This window comes from Anoplophora glabripennis, unplaced genomic scaffold, assembly GCF_000390285.2.
Source record: "Anoplophora glabripennis isolate ALB-LARVAE unplaced genomic scaffold, Agla_2.0 scaffold769, whole genome shotgun sequence".
Classification (NCBI taxonomy): domain Eukaryota; kingdom Metazoa; phylum Arthropoda; class Insecta; order Coleoptera; family Cerambycidae; genus Anoplophora; species Anoplophora glabripennis.
The window spans coordinates 175,976-197,180 of NW_019416853.1; the positions used below are offsets into that span (position 1 = coordinate 175,976).

The 21,205-nt window shown below is 31.9% G+C and overlaps 1 protein-coding gene across 1 annotated transcript in view; it reads left to right on the forward strand.

The window, feature by feature from the left end:
* LOC108913322 (U1 small nuclear ribonucleoprotein A) overlaps positions 1 to 19,794 on the forward strand; it is a 55,524-nt gene extending 35,730 nt beyond the window's left edge. The window contains exons 5-7 of the mRNA XM_018718855.2: positions 11,161 to 11,297; positions 17,855 to 18,066; positions 19,491 to 19,794. Of these exons, the coding sequence (XP_018574371.1) occupies positions 11,161 to 11,297; positions 17,855 to 18,066; positions 19,491 to 19,794 (653 nt within the window). The remainder of the gene's footprint in view (positions 1 to 11,160; positions 11,298 to 17,854; positions 18,067 to 19,490) is intronic.
* Positions 19,795 to 21,205: the final 1,411 nt, after the last annotated feature.

A 21,205-nucleotide genomic window follows, 5' to 3' on the forward strand; every position in this document is an offset into this window, starting at 1 on the left:
ATTGGATGAAATTTGGTGTGATGATTCTATGCACTAAGAAGTTTAATTGGGAAAAGTATGAAGATCCTAGGTATTATTCAAGTGTCTGAAAAAAATTGACAAATAAACTAGCATTTTTTGCAATTTTTTAAATGATTTTTCCGATTTTTGCAATAACAATAATTATTTTTTCGAATTGCAACTAAGTATATCTTGATCAAAATTTAATTACAAAACTTTTTTCCTCTTCCATTTTTTGTCTAAAATAAATAGTTGCTAAGTTGTCGACGAGAAATCCAAGAAAAAATTGAATTTTTTGGCTATTTTATTATACTTTTTTGCAATAACAATTAAGCCCACGTTTTTTTTATTTGCATAAAAATATTATCATTTCTGATGTTATTTAGAAGCCGTTAAAGCAAAAATCTCCGATCATATGCGTTTTGCCCAGGCCGAAACAGATACCGCCTGGACTATGAGTATATAAAACCAATTTAGTTTTTTTCTCTAATATGATTTAAATTTAACTAGTTTTACTTAGACTTGGTTTTTAATTAACCAAATATTGAGCAAAAATAAATCACTCATAAGTGATTAATTAGGATATACAGTGTTGAAATTAATTCACTTCGCGGGGCCTCCTCCTGTCCTGGCTGAGACCTGCCAGCTGAGACCCGCCGCCGCCGGCTAAGGCCTGTTCTCCTGGTGATCACGCTTTTCTGGAACATCTAACTGGTCCCTATCAACTGTAATTGAGATTACATAAGCAATATGTAAATGGTGCCATCTTCACGACGCCATTCAAATTACTTGAAATCAATATACATTTAAACTCACTCAGTAATGAGGACATTTACTCTGATTTAGGTACAAGTACACCAAATACGAGTTTACGTGAAGAATTTATTTAAGGAGTGAAAGTACTCAGTTTTAGTTTAAATATAATCACAAATGAGTAAAATGATCAAAATGCCCAATATTGAGTGAAACTGTACTTTTCACTCAAAACGGATTCACTCCGAACCTTTATTGCTTTCACTCACATCGATTTTTTTACAGTGTACCTTAGAAATACAAATTTTACATTTCCTTTACATTTTCGAACCGTGAAAGCTTCAAATGAGATACGTTGTACCTTTTTTGGGACGCCCGGTGCACGTGTATCGTTAATCATTAAAGTGAATCACAATGTGGGGTCGTATCACACGCATACCTAAACAGCATTACATATTTACACCCAATCTAGGGCTCGAGCCATTCAATCTCAAATATTTAATTACAGAGGTGTCATAATATCAATAATAAATTGCTTGCCGGCTGCCATCATATTAATAAGGAATTGAATCACCTCAACTTGGATGGTTTAAAATTCATTGAGGCCTCAATTAAGTCGGTGTATTGTTGGTAAAATGGCACTTCCGTCGATAGCGTTATTAAATTCGCCCTAATCTAACTTTTTAGGTTGTAAATATTTCTTTTCGAATGAATTATAACCCCTCGCTACGGTATCTCATTGTTACTTCTATTTGACAATGGCATTTTTAATTTTCAACGATCTTTTTAATGGAAAACCGTATTAGTCGCATTTCGTGTTCAATATTTTGTAGATATCTTTTCTAAAGGCTTACTAATAACATGTACATATCCTTAACCTAATCTAAAAATCAATTTTCAATTAGACATATTAGTTTTATCCATAACATCCCTTGCCCTATTATAACCGTAAGGTATTCCAAACTATATACTGAAAAAATGTTTTAATATTAAGTAACAAAAAAGTGAAACTTCTGAACAGAACTGTCTTATAACAATTCTTATAAACTAATGCAAAAAATTAAAGGGTCAAAAGAATTTCCGAAATTTTTCCGTGATTTTTGAAAGACTATATTTAAGTGAAAAATGGTAGTATCGGGAATTAAACAAAAGCATTTTGAAGCTCTAAGATTGTAGTTTTTAGATCTTTCGGTCAAAATTTTTTAGGAGCTACGGTTATCATGAAATTCTAAGAAATAGCGCTATAAAAAAAATTTGCAAATTTTCTTCCACGGACTTGGAAAAATTTTTTTCAGCTAAGCCATTGCATAGACCAGATAGCTTGTTTATTCAGCTTTAATTTCCTTTTTTTAAATTTCGATACGACCATTTTTCATCGAAATGTCGGACTTTTAATGGAAAAGGATCCTTTTATCTTCAACCATCGATATCACGGCGACAAATGGTCGTACAGAGAATTGAAGGACAGTTTCGAAAACTCGCACTACAGAGTTTCAATTCGATCCATCAAGCCGTTTTTTGTTTCATTCGATTGAATTTTTAAAAAAATTAAAGGAACTCATTTTTTTTCCTTTAAATGCTCATAATCCGTAAAAAATGAAAAACATTTTTTGCCTGATTTTTTTTTGACATTCTTATTGCAGAAAGCGTTTGAAATTATGAAAAAAAAAATATTTTTTTTTTGTTCAAACTTTTTTCTACTGAAAAAAAAGGTGGTTTGAAAAAAAAAAATTTTCAAAAAAAAATTTTTTTTTGTCATAACTTCAAACGTTTTTCGCACGTCTGTAAAAGAAGCCAAAATCTGACCATGCAACCTCCACGTGGTACGCTTTGGGTAACCCTAATGCCGGCGGTTTTGCGAAATTTCTGAAAATCGGTTCAAAAATTTTTTTTTTTTAATCAGTTTTTCAAATAAATTTTTTTTTTCATAATTTCAAACGCTTTCTGCAATAAGAATGTCAAAAAAAAAATCAGGCAAAAAATGTTTTTCATTTTTTTTCGGATTATGAGCATTTAAAGACAAAAAAACGCGATCCTTTAATTTTTTAAAAAATTCAATCGAATGAAACAAAAAACGGCTTGATGGATCGAATTGAAACTCTGTAGGGCTTTTAGGGGTACAATGACCTGTAAAAGGCACACTTAACATTAGTCATTTTCCTAATATTCTCCATGTGGCACGTGATTTTCTAGAAGACCCCTAAAAGTCCTATTTTTTACGATTCTTCAGTCATGTTAAGGATAAAAAAAAATTTTTTTTTCTAAAAAACCGTGCCAGGACCTTGTAGAGAATTCATTCAAGTTTCTGAAACCCACCGTCGATTTTCTGTGCAATCATTGGTTTCTGAGATATCGATGAACAAAGAGAAAATGATCCATTTTCATTCAAAGTCCGATAGCTCAGCGAGAAAAAGAAATTGAAGCTAATTGAACAACCTATCTAATCCATAAGGTGGTTAAGTTGGAAAAATTTTTTTCAAGTCCGTACACAAAAAATAAGATCGAAAAAAATTTCGAAAAATTTTTTTTCATGGTATTCATTACGATTGCGCGATACGTGTTATTTGAAAAATTTTTTTTGCAAGATCCAAAAATTAGAAACTTCAAGCTTCAAATTGCTCTTTTTTTACTCCAATACGACCATTTTTATCAAAGATAGCCATTTGAAAAATCGCCGAAAATTTAGATATTTTTTTGACCCCTTAATTTTTTCCATTAGTGTAGAATCTTAGAGCTTCAAAATACTTTTTTTTTTAAATCCCGATTTGGTGGAATAGTCCACCTAAATACAGTCTGTCAAAAATCACGGAAAAATTTCGTAAATTCTTTTGACCCTTTAATTGTTTGCATTAATGTAGTTCCCAATTTTTTTACAATTTCGCACAAACCTGCAAACCCATGTTGAAAATTAAAGTAAAATAATTCAAAACACATAGCTTTTTTAGCGACAGAAAATGAAACAACCAGTTTATTCCATATATAATTCGTGGTTAGCGAAGCCTGGTGGAAACATTTTATTATTTTTTTTAATTTAAATGACCCGTTTCTGGTTTGCCGACACAGGATGTCCTGTATATACTCGAATTCCACCGGTTTTATAGTTTCGTTCTACACCCGTCCGGAAGTACAATTACCTTTGTATCCCTTTAAATTTGGTACAAATTAAAAATGTACAATGACAGGAAGCGCTCTAAATCCTTATTGTTCTTTGTTATGCAATATCCAACACGCTTTTTTCCGAGGTAGAGTGCGGACCATAACCGCATTAAATGCGTTTAGTGCACCGCTTTGTACCCGTAAATGGATTCTGAAGTTTCTTCAAGATGAAAGCGAATCAGCATGGCACTAATAGATTACTTTTAACTTTTTTCCTACCTGAATTGTAATCTACTTCTTCAAAGACCCCGAGGAAGTCGTTTTAGACCTCGGTATTAGATTAGCTACTTTCAGTTTCCTTTGACAACGCGAAATTGTAAAGGTTTATAACATACAGGGTGATCCAACAGCTAATAGGTGGTACAATTTGTTTGACTGCTGTTTTAATTTATGACAGGAGTCAGAGATTTATATTTTTAAATGGTAACATTAGTGATTTATGCTCACATTAAAACAAGTTTTTAATTCCAAAAATGCAACAATAATAATTTTTCCCTACATATACAGGGTGATTCAGTCATAATATCATTAATTTTAAGAGCAGATAGAGAAAAATGAGTATAATACGATGGCGTGGTTAAAAAAAAAATTAAATGCATATTTAAGCTGAAAAAAAATATTTTCAGATCATTATTTAACCCCCTTTTCAGGCTGTTACTGACCGGCTGACGTTAGCCGGCTACGATATGAACAAGGCGCCCTAGATGCAATGTTGCCATATTTATATATTTTCGCTCATATAAAGACAATAAATAAACGGTTTGCTCACGTCAGCCAATAATAATTAAAAATGCTATAAATTATTTTTTATAATTATGCAATCAACATATTAAACTGTTATTGTTGCCCAGCAAGAACCTCGAGGAGGTCTGAGCACGCCTTGCCAAAAATCAGTTTTTATTAACATCATAAGTGATATTTTTTTAATTTGCTGTAAGCCTTCTACTAAAAATTGAAAGTAACGCGGCCCATTCAGATGTTCAGATAGAAAATGCGGCCCAATTCAACGATCGCCATATACTCCTGCCCATACATTGACAAAGAATCTCCTCTGAAAGCTAAACCGACGAGTAGTGTGCGGGTTTTCATCTGACGAAATGTGACTATTATGGCTGCAAAGAAATTAGCTCTGTTTCACTTTAAATAAAATTTAATATTGAAGTTACAAAACCCCAAGAGTTCAAATAATTTAAATTTCATTTCATAACCATTTCAATTTCATTACAGAAATAATGACATAAAAAACCAACACTCACTAGATAAATTATAAAGAGAGGGTGAAATGTATGTAGTATTTAAATATTGACTGTAAGTAATAGAAGATAAAAATACAATCGGACGGAGACAAATAAACAACTCGGTACGTGTTTCCGACCTAGGCTAACCTGTGTCGAGGTCACTAACCTTCTAATTTGCACGTGTACTTTAGTCTAGGAGCCAGACAGAGTTCCGTTGCCAACCAGAGTGCCACGGCTGCAAACAACTTATTCTATTTAGTAAAGTATTTTGACCTCCTGAATCCAAAAAACTTGATCGCAAAGACTGAAAGTGGTCAGTTTAATTGTTATCAACAAATTAAATGTTTCAATGGCTGTAAAAAGTTTATTTTTATAGCTAGTACACGGAACCTGATCTGGTTCCTAGACTAATACGAACTGTAGTAGGATCGTATTCCATGCAAAGTAGAGCAAAAAGTTGTCGGTCTTTATCAAAGGAAAATCGTGTCATCAAATTGAATGTAATGAATAGGGATGATTGGTTTCGAATGTACGGTTATTACAATTTGTCATTTTTAATATTATTAACGTTTTCACGTTTTATAATTTATTATGTTAAATAATACACAGTTTTAGTATTTCAATTTATTATTAAATATGCAGTTGCGTATAACCAAAGTTTACATAATAAATGTAAACTTTAGTGTAAATCTAAACTTTGGTGTAACCTAGGTAGGCACTTATTGTTTATGAGAAAGCAATACTTATGTTTTTTACCTGTTTAAATGCCAACACGAGCAAAACAGCATTCATCCGTCCATAGCACTTTGTTAATAAAGTTCTGCTGCTCTTCGATTTAGGAACCAATTGCAAAATTCAAGACGATTGGGAAAACCAGCTGCTTCTAAAGCTTGAACTTTTTGAAAATGTGTTATGTTAACTCCTTTGCGGGAAAAATTCGGGAGATATGGAGGGTGGTAGATTTGAATAAACGCTTTAAATTGTTAAGTAATGGTTTTTGCAACCGTGTGTAGTGTATTTTGTATATTCGGGTATTTAGTGTGCCGACTCTTTTTATTTGATAAAATACAGTGTGCCTACAAACCTCTGCTTTATTTATTTTGTTTTAACGAAAGTTGACTTCGAGAAGTCAGGCTTGTTAAAACATTTTGCACCAAGTTAATACAATTATTAAAATTAGTTATAATAAAATGCAGCATGATCCTTTATTTACTTGCATTTTATTGGTTTCGAATGTATGTATCCGTATACTAAAGCGGATTAATTAAATGTGAACCACAGATTATGATGTGAACTTGGCAACGCTGTTCGCTTCAGATGACGATTTGTTCGTGATTTTCCGAGCATCCGGGCATCTGGCAGGGCCGCCCTCTTAGCGGGAGTTATGGGTTGATTTCCCTTCATTTTTAAAAGTCGAATAAACATTTTTTTCCGGTTTTCTGTCTTTATTAAGCCTTCCGAATACGTGGTTAAAATTAATGACATTATGACTGAATAACCCTGTAAATGTGCAAAACAAGTGAAGGTAGATCATTTAATCAACACGTGTATTTTCTTTTTTGGTAAATATCAAGTGAATAAATAATTAAAAATATTTATTTCACTCAAAAAAATGTTAATTGTCAAAAGCTTTATCGTCCGCATAAGAACTAAAATTATAATGTGATTTTTCTTATTTTAAAGCCAATCTATTGTAAATAAATTAAAAATAAATCAATTGCAATCAATTTCCATATAAAAATCACAGCTCAGTATATCGCTCGCTAATATTAAATTTAAAAAAAATGATTATCAAAACCTACGCAAAGGCCTTCGTCACGTCTGCAAAGGTGGTATATGGTTATTTATTAAACTGAATTGAAACTTTCATAGTAAATCTCAATTTAACGAAGTTCACAGTGCACTACCTAAAAAAATTACAATTTAGTTCAAGGCGAAGTTATGATTAACTACAATTTTACAGTCAGAAGTAGGTGGTTTTTCAATCAAGTTTGATAAAAACTAATGTCCGTAGTAAATTAATTTTTTTAATGATACTATTACATCAAGGTCCATATTTCAGTACATACGATAGCGTTTAATAAATATTTTGACCTTTATTTACCAAATCGGTTGTAAACAAACTCTTATAGATAATATCTACATACATAGCATTTTTTTAATTTGTTGAAAAAATAATAAAGTGAAAGATACGTTAAATTTTTAACTATCACTAAAGTAAATTCACACACACCTTAAGAAATAATATATTTTTGGGAGGTATTCTATTAATTTTCAAATAATTTTGTGAATTAAAAAGAACCTTTATGCTAGGTAGTAATGTAGGTACACCATGTATGTCCAGTATAAAAACTTCATAGAAGTCCTAAAAATACATGGAAAAAATTATTACGTATTTTACGTAAACAATTTTATTTGTACTTTAAAATACAGTCAAGGTTATTACTATTTAATTATTTTAATTGTTATTTAACTTTGAAAAAGGCGTGTTTGGAAATATTGCTATAAAAATTTTGTAAACAATAGTAGATATAAGTAATACAGTTTTCAATTCTGTCAGCCGCAATATCGCGAGATTTTTCACTGTCTATTGAAATTTAATAAAAATTGCTGAAGTTAGGTACTACTATTCCAGTGTTTTGAGCAAGGTGTCATATTTTCAGAGCCTAAACATCAAAAAATGGGACGATATTTTCCTACAGATATGGAAAGTTAAGTTTTCCATTAAAATAAATAACATACAATATAGAAAACCTAAACCCAAATAAGATATATATCTAAAAGATAGTGTAAAAATAAAAATTCCGATGTATAAATATCCTACAGTCCAAGTTTCAGTTATATACATTGTTTCTTAAATGAGATATGGCCAAAATATGATTTAATAAAATCATAATATTTTTTGATGTTCCTCTGAATTTATGGCACTTTTTTTTCAAACAACTTTGAGTAAAACAATGTTCAATTTTGACTACCAGTGTCGCTAAAAGTCGCTATATATTGGGTATATAGGAAATTCGAAAAGATGTATTGTACTTTCGAAAATAATTTTACTAGTTATATCAACTGATATATATGGAATCACAAAATGTTCGGAAATTATGAAAAGAGGTGGATGTGCTCATAAAAAAATGTAAGTAAATAATATATATGATCTTTGGTAAATGTAAGTAAATGTAATACTTTTTTGGAAACCTCATATTAACGGTGTTACATACCCTAAAATTTAATTTATTTAATTCATTTATCGAGATAATTTTCTTTTCAATTACGGATTTATTTTTTCAAATTTAGTACACTTATTATTAATAGCGAACTAAACTTCTGCAAAAAATTAAGGGAGCAAAAAATTTTTCGAATTTTTAGTCATTTTTCAGAATGCTGTACATCTCAATTAAAAATGATCGTATCAAGGTTTTAAAAAAAAGCATTTTAAAGCGCCGAATGTCTAGTTTCCAGATTTCTTAACTCAAAATTTTTAGGAGCGACAGTCATCGCGAAATTCTAAGAAATAAGACTAAAAAATTTTTTTTTAATTTTTTCCATTTAATTTCAGAAAAATTTAAAGGAGCAAAATTTACATTTCTGAGCACCCTGTAACGTTCGTAAAAATGAAAAATTTGATTTTTTGTCAATTCTTTCACAATTGGGCATTTTTTGCTCAATGAATTTGAAAAAAATAAATAAATAATTTTTGAAAAAAAAAGCTTTTTTAATTTTTAAAATTTTTTTGAAAATTTACTCCTTTATTTTTTAACAACTCAGGATAAAAATATTGAGTCATTTTTGAAGCGATGTACTCTTTCCGTACCGTAATTTCCTTTATTTTGAATTAACGAAATTGATTAAAAGTTGATACCCCAAGATTGGTGTAGTCCTCGATCTGCGAAAAAATAGTGCGTATTATCCTAAACTTTTTTACGAAGCTAACAAGTGTGAAAAAACAGTTTTTTTTAAACTCTCTTTGATTCAATTCAAAGGAACCAACCAACAGATTTTCTCAAAACTAACAATATTTTTTGTAATTCTAGTGAAAAAAATTAATCAAAAGTTTTTGTAGACTTCAATTTTTTTAATTTTTGTAAGGCCTAGACGGCATTTATCATTTTTATTTTCTTTATCAACTTTTAATCAATTTCGTTAATTCAAAATAAAGGAAATTACGGTACGGAAAGAGTACATCGCTTCAAAAATGACTCAATATTTTTATCTCGAGTTGTTAAAAAATAAAGAAGAGTAAATTTTCAAAAAATTTTGAAAAATTAAAAAAAGCTTTTTTTTCAAAAATTAATTTTTTTTTTCAAATTCAATGAGCAAAAAATGCCCAATTGTAAAAGAATTAACAAAAAAACAAATTTTTCAGTTTTACAAACGTTACAGGGTGCTCAGAAATGTAAATTTTGCTCATTTAAATTTTTCTGAAATTTTGATTAAGCGGTCCGGAAAAACCGTTCGATAGATCGATCTGCCCATTTACGGATCTTTTGGGGGTACATCGAGGTGTAAAAATTCGTACAAGCATTAGACTCTCCATCGATATTAGCAAAGATGCGGTGGACTTAGCAAAACAAGTCAAAAAGTCACTTTTTTCACTTTTTTCAAGTTAATGTCGAGGATGAAAGAAAATTTTTTTCTTCCAAGAACGCTACATAGCCTTGTAGGAAATTTATTCCAGATTTCGAAATTGCCCGTCAATTTTCTGTCTGATTATTAGTTGCTGAGATATCGATGGTTAAAGTCAAAAGGATGCTTTTGTATTCGTAGTCGAATATCTCGGGGTCAAATTAACGTAGAGAAAAATTTAAAAAAGAAATTAAAGCTGAATGAACAGGCTATCAATTCCATATCATGATTTTTGTGTAAAAAATTTTTCCAAGCCCGTGGACCGAGAAAAAAACCGCAACAAATTTAAAAAAAAAATTTTAGTCTTATTTTTTAGAATTTCGCGATAACTGTCGCTCCTAAAAATTTTGAGCTGAGAAATCTGGAAACTAGACATTCGGCGCTTTAAAATGCTTTTTTAAAACCTTGATACGATCATTTTTAACTGAGATACAGCATTCTGAAAAATCACTAGAAATTCGAAAAATTTTTTTGCTCCCTTAATTTTTTGCAGAAGATTAACGGAATCTTGATGTGGTCGACTTAGAAAAAAGGGCCTGTTTGCAACATTTTTTATCTTTAGTAGAAATTGTTTAATTTTTTGAAAATCCGCAAAGTAAATAAAAAAAGTTATGATCAATTGTCTTGAAGAAAAGAGCCATATGTACATTTTTTGTCTATAGAATTTTGATGAGTTTTCTTAGTACGTGTAGTTTGTTAACGGTAAACAATGAACCAAATTGAAGAAAACATATTGGACTAAAAAGAAATTATTAAAACAAATTAATTTTGAAGTTATATTACTTCATTATACGAATAAATCATCCCCTTAATTTTTTGCTCATAATTTCTGGGCATCCTATATACAGTATGATCAGTTGCGGCGCGGCTATATTTCTATATTTATGCAACGATTTTGAGGTAAAAAATATATTAACAAATATGCCGCCAAAACCTAAAGAACTGAGTTTTTCACACTTTTAGGTTAGGATATCTCGAAAACATGACGTAATGGAGTAATTGTGAGGTCGGATTTGAACTCAAAAATCCGGAAAAGTAAAACCTGTAGAATAGAGTAAAAAAATTTGAGAGCTAATATTAAAATATTTGTTTTTTTAATATTTGGAAATAATGATTTTTTAGTAATATCATAGCAAATACGCCTTTTAGGTTAAATACCTAGTTAAAAATATTTTAAAGCAACTTATTTTGGCCATATTCGTTACCAGATTTTTTCCCTTAAAATCAGAGTATGATTCCTAGACCACCTTATACTTAAAAAAAATTGTCCGTTCCTCAGTAGTTTCCAAAGAAAAAAATATTAACACGAAAAAATTTACAAAACAAAATATTGCTTAGACTTAAGTCCGCCCAAGAGCCGATCCTTATGTTAATTAAGTGTACTTTTCAGATCTGGGAACCCCGTTCTTTCCGGGTGGCCCGGAACTGTGGCATCATCCGTTGGCGTATTCAGCGGCGGCCGAGCTGCCCGGAGCGGCGCTCCAGCACGCCACCATCGTCCACCCGGCGCTGCACCCGCAGGTCCCCGTACGTTCCTATCTTTGACTATCTACAGACAAAACTCTGGACTCTCAGCTGCAACAAGCAGGCGCCCCAGTCCATCACCACGTTAGTTTTATTTTACTTTTTTTACCATTCAGGCAGATTCAGGCAGACACGACAGCACACCACCCCTCACCACCACCCTGCCAGGGCACTCCGAAAGTTTAAGTTTCCACCGCCACATGCCTACACCGAGCGTTTTTTTTTTTTTGTATACGTTCACTTCACGCTAGTTGCACCCGTCGCAGATACTACCATTTAAAATGAACTCGGCGACAAAAATTAATTAAAACTTAACGGTTAGTGTGACTTAACCGACATCTAATCGACTTAAATTCGATGCTGTATCGTAAAATATACAAGTGTAACAAATTTTATACCGTAAACTGATATATAAACATACAACGTGGTATACAAACAAAATCTGCGATGATTTCAAATTCGCAAAATCCAGTAAGCCTTAGAGAAATCTTATTTTATTCATTCGTAAAGTGTCAATTCTGTATAGAATATGAATAATATAAAAAAAAGTTTCTTTTGCCTTACAATAATTGTTTCGCCTATCCGGAGGTATGCTGTATATAAAATTTGCTATATCTTCTGTGTTATATACCATACAGCTTGATCAAATTCATCTTGTCCGCGTTTTAGATGAGTGTTACCAGACAAGCACCGGAGCTCATTGTCGAACGGTGAACATCGATATGCACAACATTGCACATAATGTACCTGTTCTACACTATTAAGGTCAAAGACAAGATCGTTGTCACTGTTTCTGAGGAGTTTCTTCTTTATCTGCGCCGACAAGACATTTCTTGAAAAAAAAATACTACTTTTTCTCTCAATTATTGATTTTAGAACATGAAATAAATAACAGTTAATTCCAGGACCACACAGAATGCTATTGCTTAAAAACAGATTGGCTGTGTTTTTATGGATTTACTTTTCGGCTAGATTTTTAAAACATGGTTGATCACAAGGGTTGCTCAAATGCAACAATAAAGTGAATATAAGAATATCTAGAAACAAATTTATTAAAACATAATTACGTTGATGTTAGAGCATTTATAGTCCAGTCGGTATCTGTTTTAAAAGTAGGTTGTATGGATGTTTCATATAGTAACGCTAAAATGATAATTGCGATATGCGCCCGCTGAAAAAGTTGTGCGTAATTGGTAGCGCAAGAAAATGTAAAAAAAAATTAAAAGGCGCATTTTCCTCCCTTCTTTCATGTATAACTCGGAGAATATTGACATTAGAGAAAACAGTCAAAGGAAAAAAGTTTCGTTTTGAGATTCTCTTCAAAATAAAAGTGTTCCGAAATTTTTATGTGCATTCTTGTTGCTGCAATACAGTATAGACCGAAAAAAAAATCGTGAAAAAAGATGTTGTTTTCATAAATTTATTTCGGACCTTGACTTTAGGGCAGTCATATAAAAAGTATGGTTCTAAGTACTTCATGATATGGTAGTTTTGCAGAAATTTCTTCATCGAAATCGGCCAGGTAGATTTCGCACAATTCTATTGTTAATTAAGAAAATACAGAATTATACCTATTTTTCAATTCTCTCTCACGGTAAAACCAATGATTATTTTGATCTCCCAATTTTTATACATACCCTTTGGAGTCTCAACTTTCAATCCAATCAATTTAAAAATTTTCGATTTTATCCATTTTAGCAACAATTAGAATTTTTTCTAAATTTCTTGGGATTGTCGAACAAAATCCGCTTTTGATCTTGTGGATACGATGAATCGTCATCGAGATATGAAAGCTCAAAGTTGAAGTGAGTTTACGGCAAAACAACGTACTGTACAATAACAATCTAGTGATTTTGATTGTTTGAAGCAAATACTTTATAACTATGAAAATTTGTTTAAAATCGTAAATGTATTTTAACGATTCATCGTATCCACAAGATCAAAAGTGGATTTTGTTCGTCAATCCTTCCTCTATTTGACCATATAATTACATTTGAAGAAATACGGTAGCTCCAGCTCTAAATGTTTATAAGTATTTTTTCGAAGAAATTTTGAAAAAATTCTAATTGTTGCTAAAATGGATAAAATCGAAAAATTGTTAATGGGGATTGATAGTTGAGACTCCAAAGAGTATGTATAAAAATTTGGAGCTCAAAATAATCATTGGTTTTATCGTGAGAAAGAATTGAAAAATAAGTATAATTCTGTATTTTCTGTACAAAACTGCAAGTTGACCAATAAGGTGAAAAATCGTTAATATTTAATAAAATCCTCGATGCTCATTTAAGTTGTTTATAATTCCGTTCGTACAGAGTTTTGTTCTATAATACACCCTGTAGAAATGCGCCAACTTAAATTGAATGCTCTTTTTTATATAAAAAAACACTGGACTGTTGTATAATGACGCTCGTCATCAGCGACGGTTGAGTTTTAAAACTATAACCAAAATACAAATCTGCTTCGTTATTTATTTAAAACAATAATGGTGGCTATTTTTCATACACATAGCTAGGAGCACAGCAAACACAGCTGGCGTAAAGCTATGTGTGGTCGCAATTGCAAAAATTGATTTTGGAGCTTGCCAAGATGAAATATCATCACATTTTTTAAGGATTAACATTTAAAAATGAGACAGAAATTAATGGACTACAATTTGTAGAAGTCACCAAACAAGTTGGGTTTCCCAACTGTTCAAATTCGACTATTTGCTAAATCAAGTGAGATTATCACATCAAGACTTTAATTTTTTGTATTTTTACAAGATCACATCATTAACTTTATCATTATGCTACACTGATTGACACATAGTTGAGAAGGTAAGATTTTTTTATTACTCACATAACATTTGCTGTTATAAATTCGCTTTTGCAACTATCTAAGCTTTGCGATATGTATCACTTTTACTGATGGTAAAAAGATGTTTATTATTATTTTTTTAATTATTAAATAAGAGCTTTTGTCTTTGTCCCGCATTAGAAAATGATATCTAATCACGAAATCGGAAGCACATTTCATTAAAAACAACTTTAAAAATATAAATTTTGGTAGTCAAATCAGCATGCAATTAAAAGAATTATCAAGATCGTCGACGGCACGATTCCTGTCCGCTCTGCTATCAGCGAAGTTCCCAGGCTTCTCCCAAACTCGGCATACAAATTACGTCGCGTCGTTCCGAAGCTTTTGGGCTGAATAACCCTTAATTAAGGCACTGGATCTTAAACTTTTGGAAACGCACTGTATTATTAACCCAAGGCCCATATAACACGGACCCCGTAATTAATAGTGAATCTGGCTTTGAATTATTGTTGAGTATAATTGTAGTACTGCGTGATTGTGATGATAATTCTGATAGTCTGGATTTTGGTCTATAATGGCTGATGTTAACGCCGCAGCCTCCTCAGATGCCAGATACCGTCGTAATAATGGATAAGCTCGAATATGTTCCGCTGAGGAGGGCAGGCGTCGTCATCGGTTTGGTGTTCAGCTGGGATCAGTTTGATGGCGACCGAATATCTTCACGAAAAGGTGGAAAGTCAATATAGTCCAAGCATTATAGAGAAATGCTTATTTAAATTATTACCTGGACAAAAAAAATATGACCGTATACAAAATTAAATTTTAAATTTAATTTCTTGTTCTTAAAACTCGATCCAAAATGGCATGGTTAAAAAAAAAATCGCAGTTGCAAAAAACGGTTTTTCTAAACTAACTAAAAAAATATAGCACTGATTGAAAAATTTTAATTGAGAAAGTTGTAGGTTTTAAAAAGGTCTATCGACTGATGTTTTGTATCGATTGCTTTGTTACTTTTCGAGATATATCGAAAAAACCGTTAAAAATCTTCTCTTTTCTCTTCTATAACTCGTTTACATTTACGTGCCCATATTTGCTATTTACTGCAAGCATAGCCCGCGGCAAGACAAAAAAGTACATTTTTGAAAAATTTAAAAATATTAATTATTTTTCGAGATATATCGATTTTTTGAAAAAAAGGCGCTCTCGAAAATTGGCTAGATCTTCTCAGCGGATTGCCCTACAGTAACGATTTTCGGTTTATTTTCTTCGTGAAGAGTTATATTATCATGCTGTTAAAAAATGTTGACGGTTTTATTAATTTTAAGGATCAAAAAATGACTGAAAAAGTTGCACTTTTTTTGAGTATGTTTTTTTCAAATAACTATTTCAATTTTTATTTTATGGAAATGACTTTTAAAGAAAGAAACTGCTGACATTTTTTCACGAATTTAAAAAAAAAATGTTTTTCTACGACCTTCTGGAGCCGAGATAATTTTTTTATTTAAAAAAAAATTTGAGGACGCAATTAACATTTTACAGCGATCCGCTTGATGGAGATTAATATTGAATACTTATATTTTTTTTTAAAATAGGATATGTTTACTTGATTTTTAGTATTAGTAATTGAGTAATAAACTGAAGCGTGCAAGCGCTGAGTGCGTCAGCTGGACCGGACGGAGAAGTAGGGGGAAGCGGCGCGCGCTCGCTCTGAAAACTGATGACGTGGAGTCTAAATGGCTCGCGCTTGCAAAATCTTTGATATCTCGGCTTCTGGACCACATACAAATATTCTTTTGTACTTAATCTGGGGTAGTAAACACGAATATTATAGTCTTTTTCGCCTTAGAAGCAAAATAGTCCCGTAAATGTTTAGTTTACTGTATACAGTAGTTTTCGTGTACCTAATACCTTATTTTTTTTGCTTCATTAATCATACTGACGTTGTACTTGTTGCTGGCTTTTTAACAATTACTTCATCATTTCAATAATTAATTAATTTTGGTGTAAAATAAGTTTAAAGAATTTAATTTATTTACAAAAATATTTAATAATTATACAACTATGTATAAAATATCTATAAAATTATTACAATGAAAACTAACAAGTATCCTATATTTTCTTTGTCGGATTGTCTTTTGATTCAGTTTCTTGTTCGTCGTCCATATTTTCGTGAAGAAGTATAATAAAAGAAAAAATATATATAAGTTAAACAAAAACTAAACATTTACGGGACTATTTTAATTCTAAGGCGAAAATGACTATAATATTCGTGTTTAGTTACCCCAGATTAAGCACAAAATAATGTTTGTATGTGGTCCAGAAGCCGAGATATCAAAGATTTTGCAAGCGCGAGCCATTTAGACTCCACGGTCTCCACGTCATCAGTTTTCAGAGCGAGCGCGCGCCGCTTCCCCCTACTTCTCCGTCCGGACCAGCTGACGCACTCAGCGCTTGCACGCTTCAGTTTATTAATACTAAAAATCAAGTAAACATATTCTACTATTTTTTAAAAAAATATAAGTAATCAATATTAACCTCCATCAAGCGGATCGTTGTAAAATGTTAATTGCGTCCTCAAAATTTTTTTTAAATAAAAAAATTATCTCGGCTCCAGAAGGTCGTAGAAAAACACTTTTTTTAAATTCGTGAAAAAATGTCAGCAGTTTCTTTCTTTAAAAGTCATTTTCATAAAATAAAAATTGAAATAGTTATTTGAAAAAACATACCCAAAAAAAAGTGCAACTTTTTCAGTCATTTTTTTATCCTTAAAATTAAAAAAATCGTAAAAATTGTTTAACAGCATGATAATATAACTCTTCACGAAGAAAATTAACCGAAAATCGTTACTGTAGGGCTATCTGCTGAGAAGATCTAGCCAATTTTCGAGAACGCCTTTTTTTCAAAAAATCGATATATCTCGAAAAATAATTAATATTTTTAAATTTTTCAAAAATGTACTTTTTTGGCTTGCCGTGGGCTATGCTTGCAGTAAATAGCAAATATGGGTACGTAAATGTAAACGAGTTATAGAAGAAGAGAAAAGAGAAGATTTTAAATGAGTTTTTTCTATATATCTCGAAAAGTAACAAAGCAATCGATACTTACAAAAAATCAGTTGATATATCTTTTTAAAACCTACAACTTTCTCATATAAAATTTTTCAATCGGTGCTATATTTTTAGTTATTTTAGAAAAACCTTTTTTTTTGCAACTTTGCGATTTTTTTTAACCATGTTCGCCATTTTGGATCGAGTTTAAATAACAAGAAACTCAATGTAAAATTTAATTTTCTATACGGTCATATTTTTTTTTGTCCAGGTAATAATTTCTGCAAATTTAACATTATTCCATGACAGAATGCTTGGACTAATAGTGTTTAGATTTTTATGTAATATAATGCATGTGATTTAGTAAACTTTTTTACAGCTTATGCGTAACCAATTCTAATAGGAGTACAAGGCCTCGATGTGCTATTGTTCAGTGACGTCATACCGTAGTTTTGTCAGCCTTTAAGAGCAATATTTAAATTATTTGAAAATGTATCACTTTTCAAAAATAGTTTCGTTGTTTATACAACTTTTTAAGCTTATAACATTCATCACCACTGACGTGACGTCACGTGTAAGACGTTGACCCTACATGATCTACGTGGTAAAGACTCGTGCCATACCTAATTCCAATTCGCTTCTCATCAGACTGATCTTGGAAATGAAAATATATAAAAATGTTTTTACAATGTACTGATTCTATTTTTGGTTTTTCAGCCCCCGATGTCGATGCCGCACCCAACTGCTCTAACATCAGTGCATGCCGCGTCATTGCCACACTTTCTACCAAGTCCTGCCTTGGCTTCTCCCGTGGGATCGTCCTCCTCACAACCTGGAATGGGAGTAAGCAACCCGCCTTGTTCCACGCTCTTCGTGGCCAACCTGGGGCAGTTCGTGTCCGAGCACGAGCTCAAGGAGATATTCGCCAGGTTTGTCCCTTCGCACGCAAGTGCATTCAGTCACGTTTATTCCAACATTTCAAGTCAAAATCGATTCAGTTTCGGATTTAACTAGCGGCACAAGGTGTAGCGGTAAGCGATAGAGCGATACTCAATTGCCCGAAGCAAACATATAATCCGTAATCGTTTATATGTCGAATAAACAGTGGAGGGTTTAGAACTGAACTCTGAGGTTCACCATATATTAAAATAAATACATTACACTCACTCTGAAAGATAAACAAAAATATATTTCTCACCACACTTATCTCTACACCTCGCGCTGCGGTCGTGGTAACAGAAACGACATTTTTTCTCAGGCCAGTAGTTTTGTCAGTCACATGCGTTCAGATTGTTAAAGTACTGGTGATGATGATACGCGAGCACCTCCGTCCACTTTCTCCCATTATTTTTTGGTGCCGCATGATCTCTATGTTTACTAACGTGGTGAGGGTCTCTGCTCTGATCTAATACGCACTCAAACATTATGTATGTGTACCCTCGCACACCCTGTAGTTAGTAGTAGTGCAGTGTTGCCATGTTAACGGTCACTCCCCCTGACACCCCAGCCTGTGTCACTAAAAATCCCTGACTAGTTTTGGGACTCATGATAAACCGACAAAAGAAATGAAATTGATGGTCCTTAAAACTTCAAATATTTGTACCTAATACAAATTGAAATAAAAACATTTAATATGTTCTTAATTTACTGTAGAACTCCCAAATTAAGCAAGCTTAGCGTAACAGCAGAAATTTCGAAATAATTTCATTAAATTCAGTGCCTATTTATTATCATTGGGAGATTGCCCTGTACCATTACAACCTATGATTCTCAATTAATATATAAAACCATATTTGACGCGTCAATGCCTACTGACGTCACTAATTGTGGTTCTCAGTCTCTAGTCGTAAATAACAGAAGTCTGCTTGTCCGTTATTGCAAAAAAGACGATTAAAAGTAATTCTGTATGCAATTGTTGTGGATGATACGACTGATACGAGTTTATTATAACATTTTGGGTGTTATTTCATATTTGAAGTAGGTTGTAAATTTGAGGTTATAGCGGTTTTAACCTTGAGTTAACGTTAATTATGCGAAAAAAAATCAGTGTGTCTTCTACCTGTCGGGTTGCTCAATGGCAACTAAAAATTGGACCTAAATATTAGCGGTATCTATAATTTTGGTCAACGTTTTGTAATTACATCAAACGACGATAGATGGCACTGCTCTTTGTAAAGTACCTAATAAGTCCCTAGGTCTTTATACGTTTAACCAGCCAATCGATAAACATAGAACAGTATTTCATCCTAGCCTCAGCACCTTTTCCCGAACCAAAAACCTCCCTGGCAACCTGGCAACACTGAACCGTAGTGCCCAACACACTGAGCAGCACCTGTGGTGTTCTTGTGCACAGCTTCCCCGGCTTCTGCCGCCTGCGCATGCACAACAAGGGTGGATCCCCGGTCGCCTTCATGGAATACCAGGATGTGCGCTACGCCGCACAAGTTATGGGTGCGCTGCAGGGCTCCTTCCTACTCTCCTCAGATCGCGGCCCCATCCGTATCGAATACGCCAAAAGCAAAATGGCTGCAGAGGTCGGTTTACTTTGCCTTTGCCTTAGAATGTGTCATTCATTTTTTTTTTCATATTTCGTTCTGTCTTCTCTTGTTGTGTGTTTATATTCTTCTTCTAGCACTTTTACTAACGATTACAAATAGTGTCGTTGTGGCCCGCTAGCGTGAATTTAAACTGAAAGGAGGTAACCCCTACAGATCTCTAAAATTTTATCTGATAAACGATGTAGGTATACTTTTTTTTTGGCTATTCACAGAAATTAGCTCGGAAGTAATTAGTTGTTAAATTATACAATTAGTAACCAGATTACTATAGTCAGTGGTGAGGTTTCTGACCAAATGGGAATTTAAAAAATCACAAATTTTTTTAATATTGACGTTTCGTTGAGACATCTTCAGGACACATAAATAAAACAAAAAGGATATACATCTTACACAGAAATTACAAAACAAATTATATAAAACCAATATTACACTTAGCAAAAAAAATTTTTTTGGTGACTTTTAAAAGACTAACTTCTTTAATATTGTTCATATCCTTTTTTTCCTTTAAGGAGCAGGTTGATTGCTTCTTAAACATCAATTAATGATTAAGATGAAACAAATTTTTTTGCGTTATATTTCTCACAGTTTCGCGTTAAATACTCATCAAATATTTTTAAAAAAATTCAAAATTTTGAAAAAAATAAAATTTGTCAACTTTTTTTAATTAAAAAAAAAATTCGACATTTTAATTAAATTCAATGTAAAACTGTAAAAAAGTGGACGAAAATATATTTTTAAAAATTTAGAAAAATCTGATTTTTTTCCGAAAAAAAAAAGAAATTGAAGCTGATACATCAGACTAAATAACCCTGGCATTAATTGAGCCAGTAAAAAAATTTTTGAGCCCATATGCAGTTTTGAAAAAAAAAAAAATTGGAAATTTTTCTGCGCCTTAAATTTTTTTGTTGAGTTTATATTAAAATATTTAAAATCAAATAAGTAAAAAAAGGTCAAATTGATACAAAAGTAGAATTGTGAATAACAGTGAATTCTGTTAAACTAATTACTTTTATTACTTGTGTAAATAGTATTAATTTTAATTATTTACTATTTTACATTCGTATTCGTATAATATATTAGTGCTCTTATATAATTTTTTTTTTAATTTCTGTATAACATGTGTATCGTTATTGTTTCATTTAACAATCCTGACGATGTCTCAATAAAGGGACGCAACGTCGACGATAAATTTGTTACTTGATTATTTTCTATACTATACCAACCTGGTACAGGGTCCCCCACCAAAAATGATCTTTATTTAGTGACTTCCAAAATTCGCTTTCCGTTTTAGTGAAAAAAAATAAACATCTCATGCTATATTATTTCAATATAAAATTTATTTATTTTTTAAATGGAACAATCTGCATTTTTTAGATTTTCGAAATTTATAAGTTATTACGATTTCAAAAATATAAACGTATCATATTTGCGTCAACAGTTTTTTCTAGATCAGGCTTATCAATTTATTGTGTTAATTCAATTATTCTCAGTTTTCTCTCATTGCTACTTA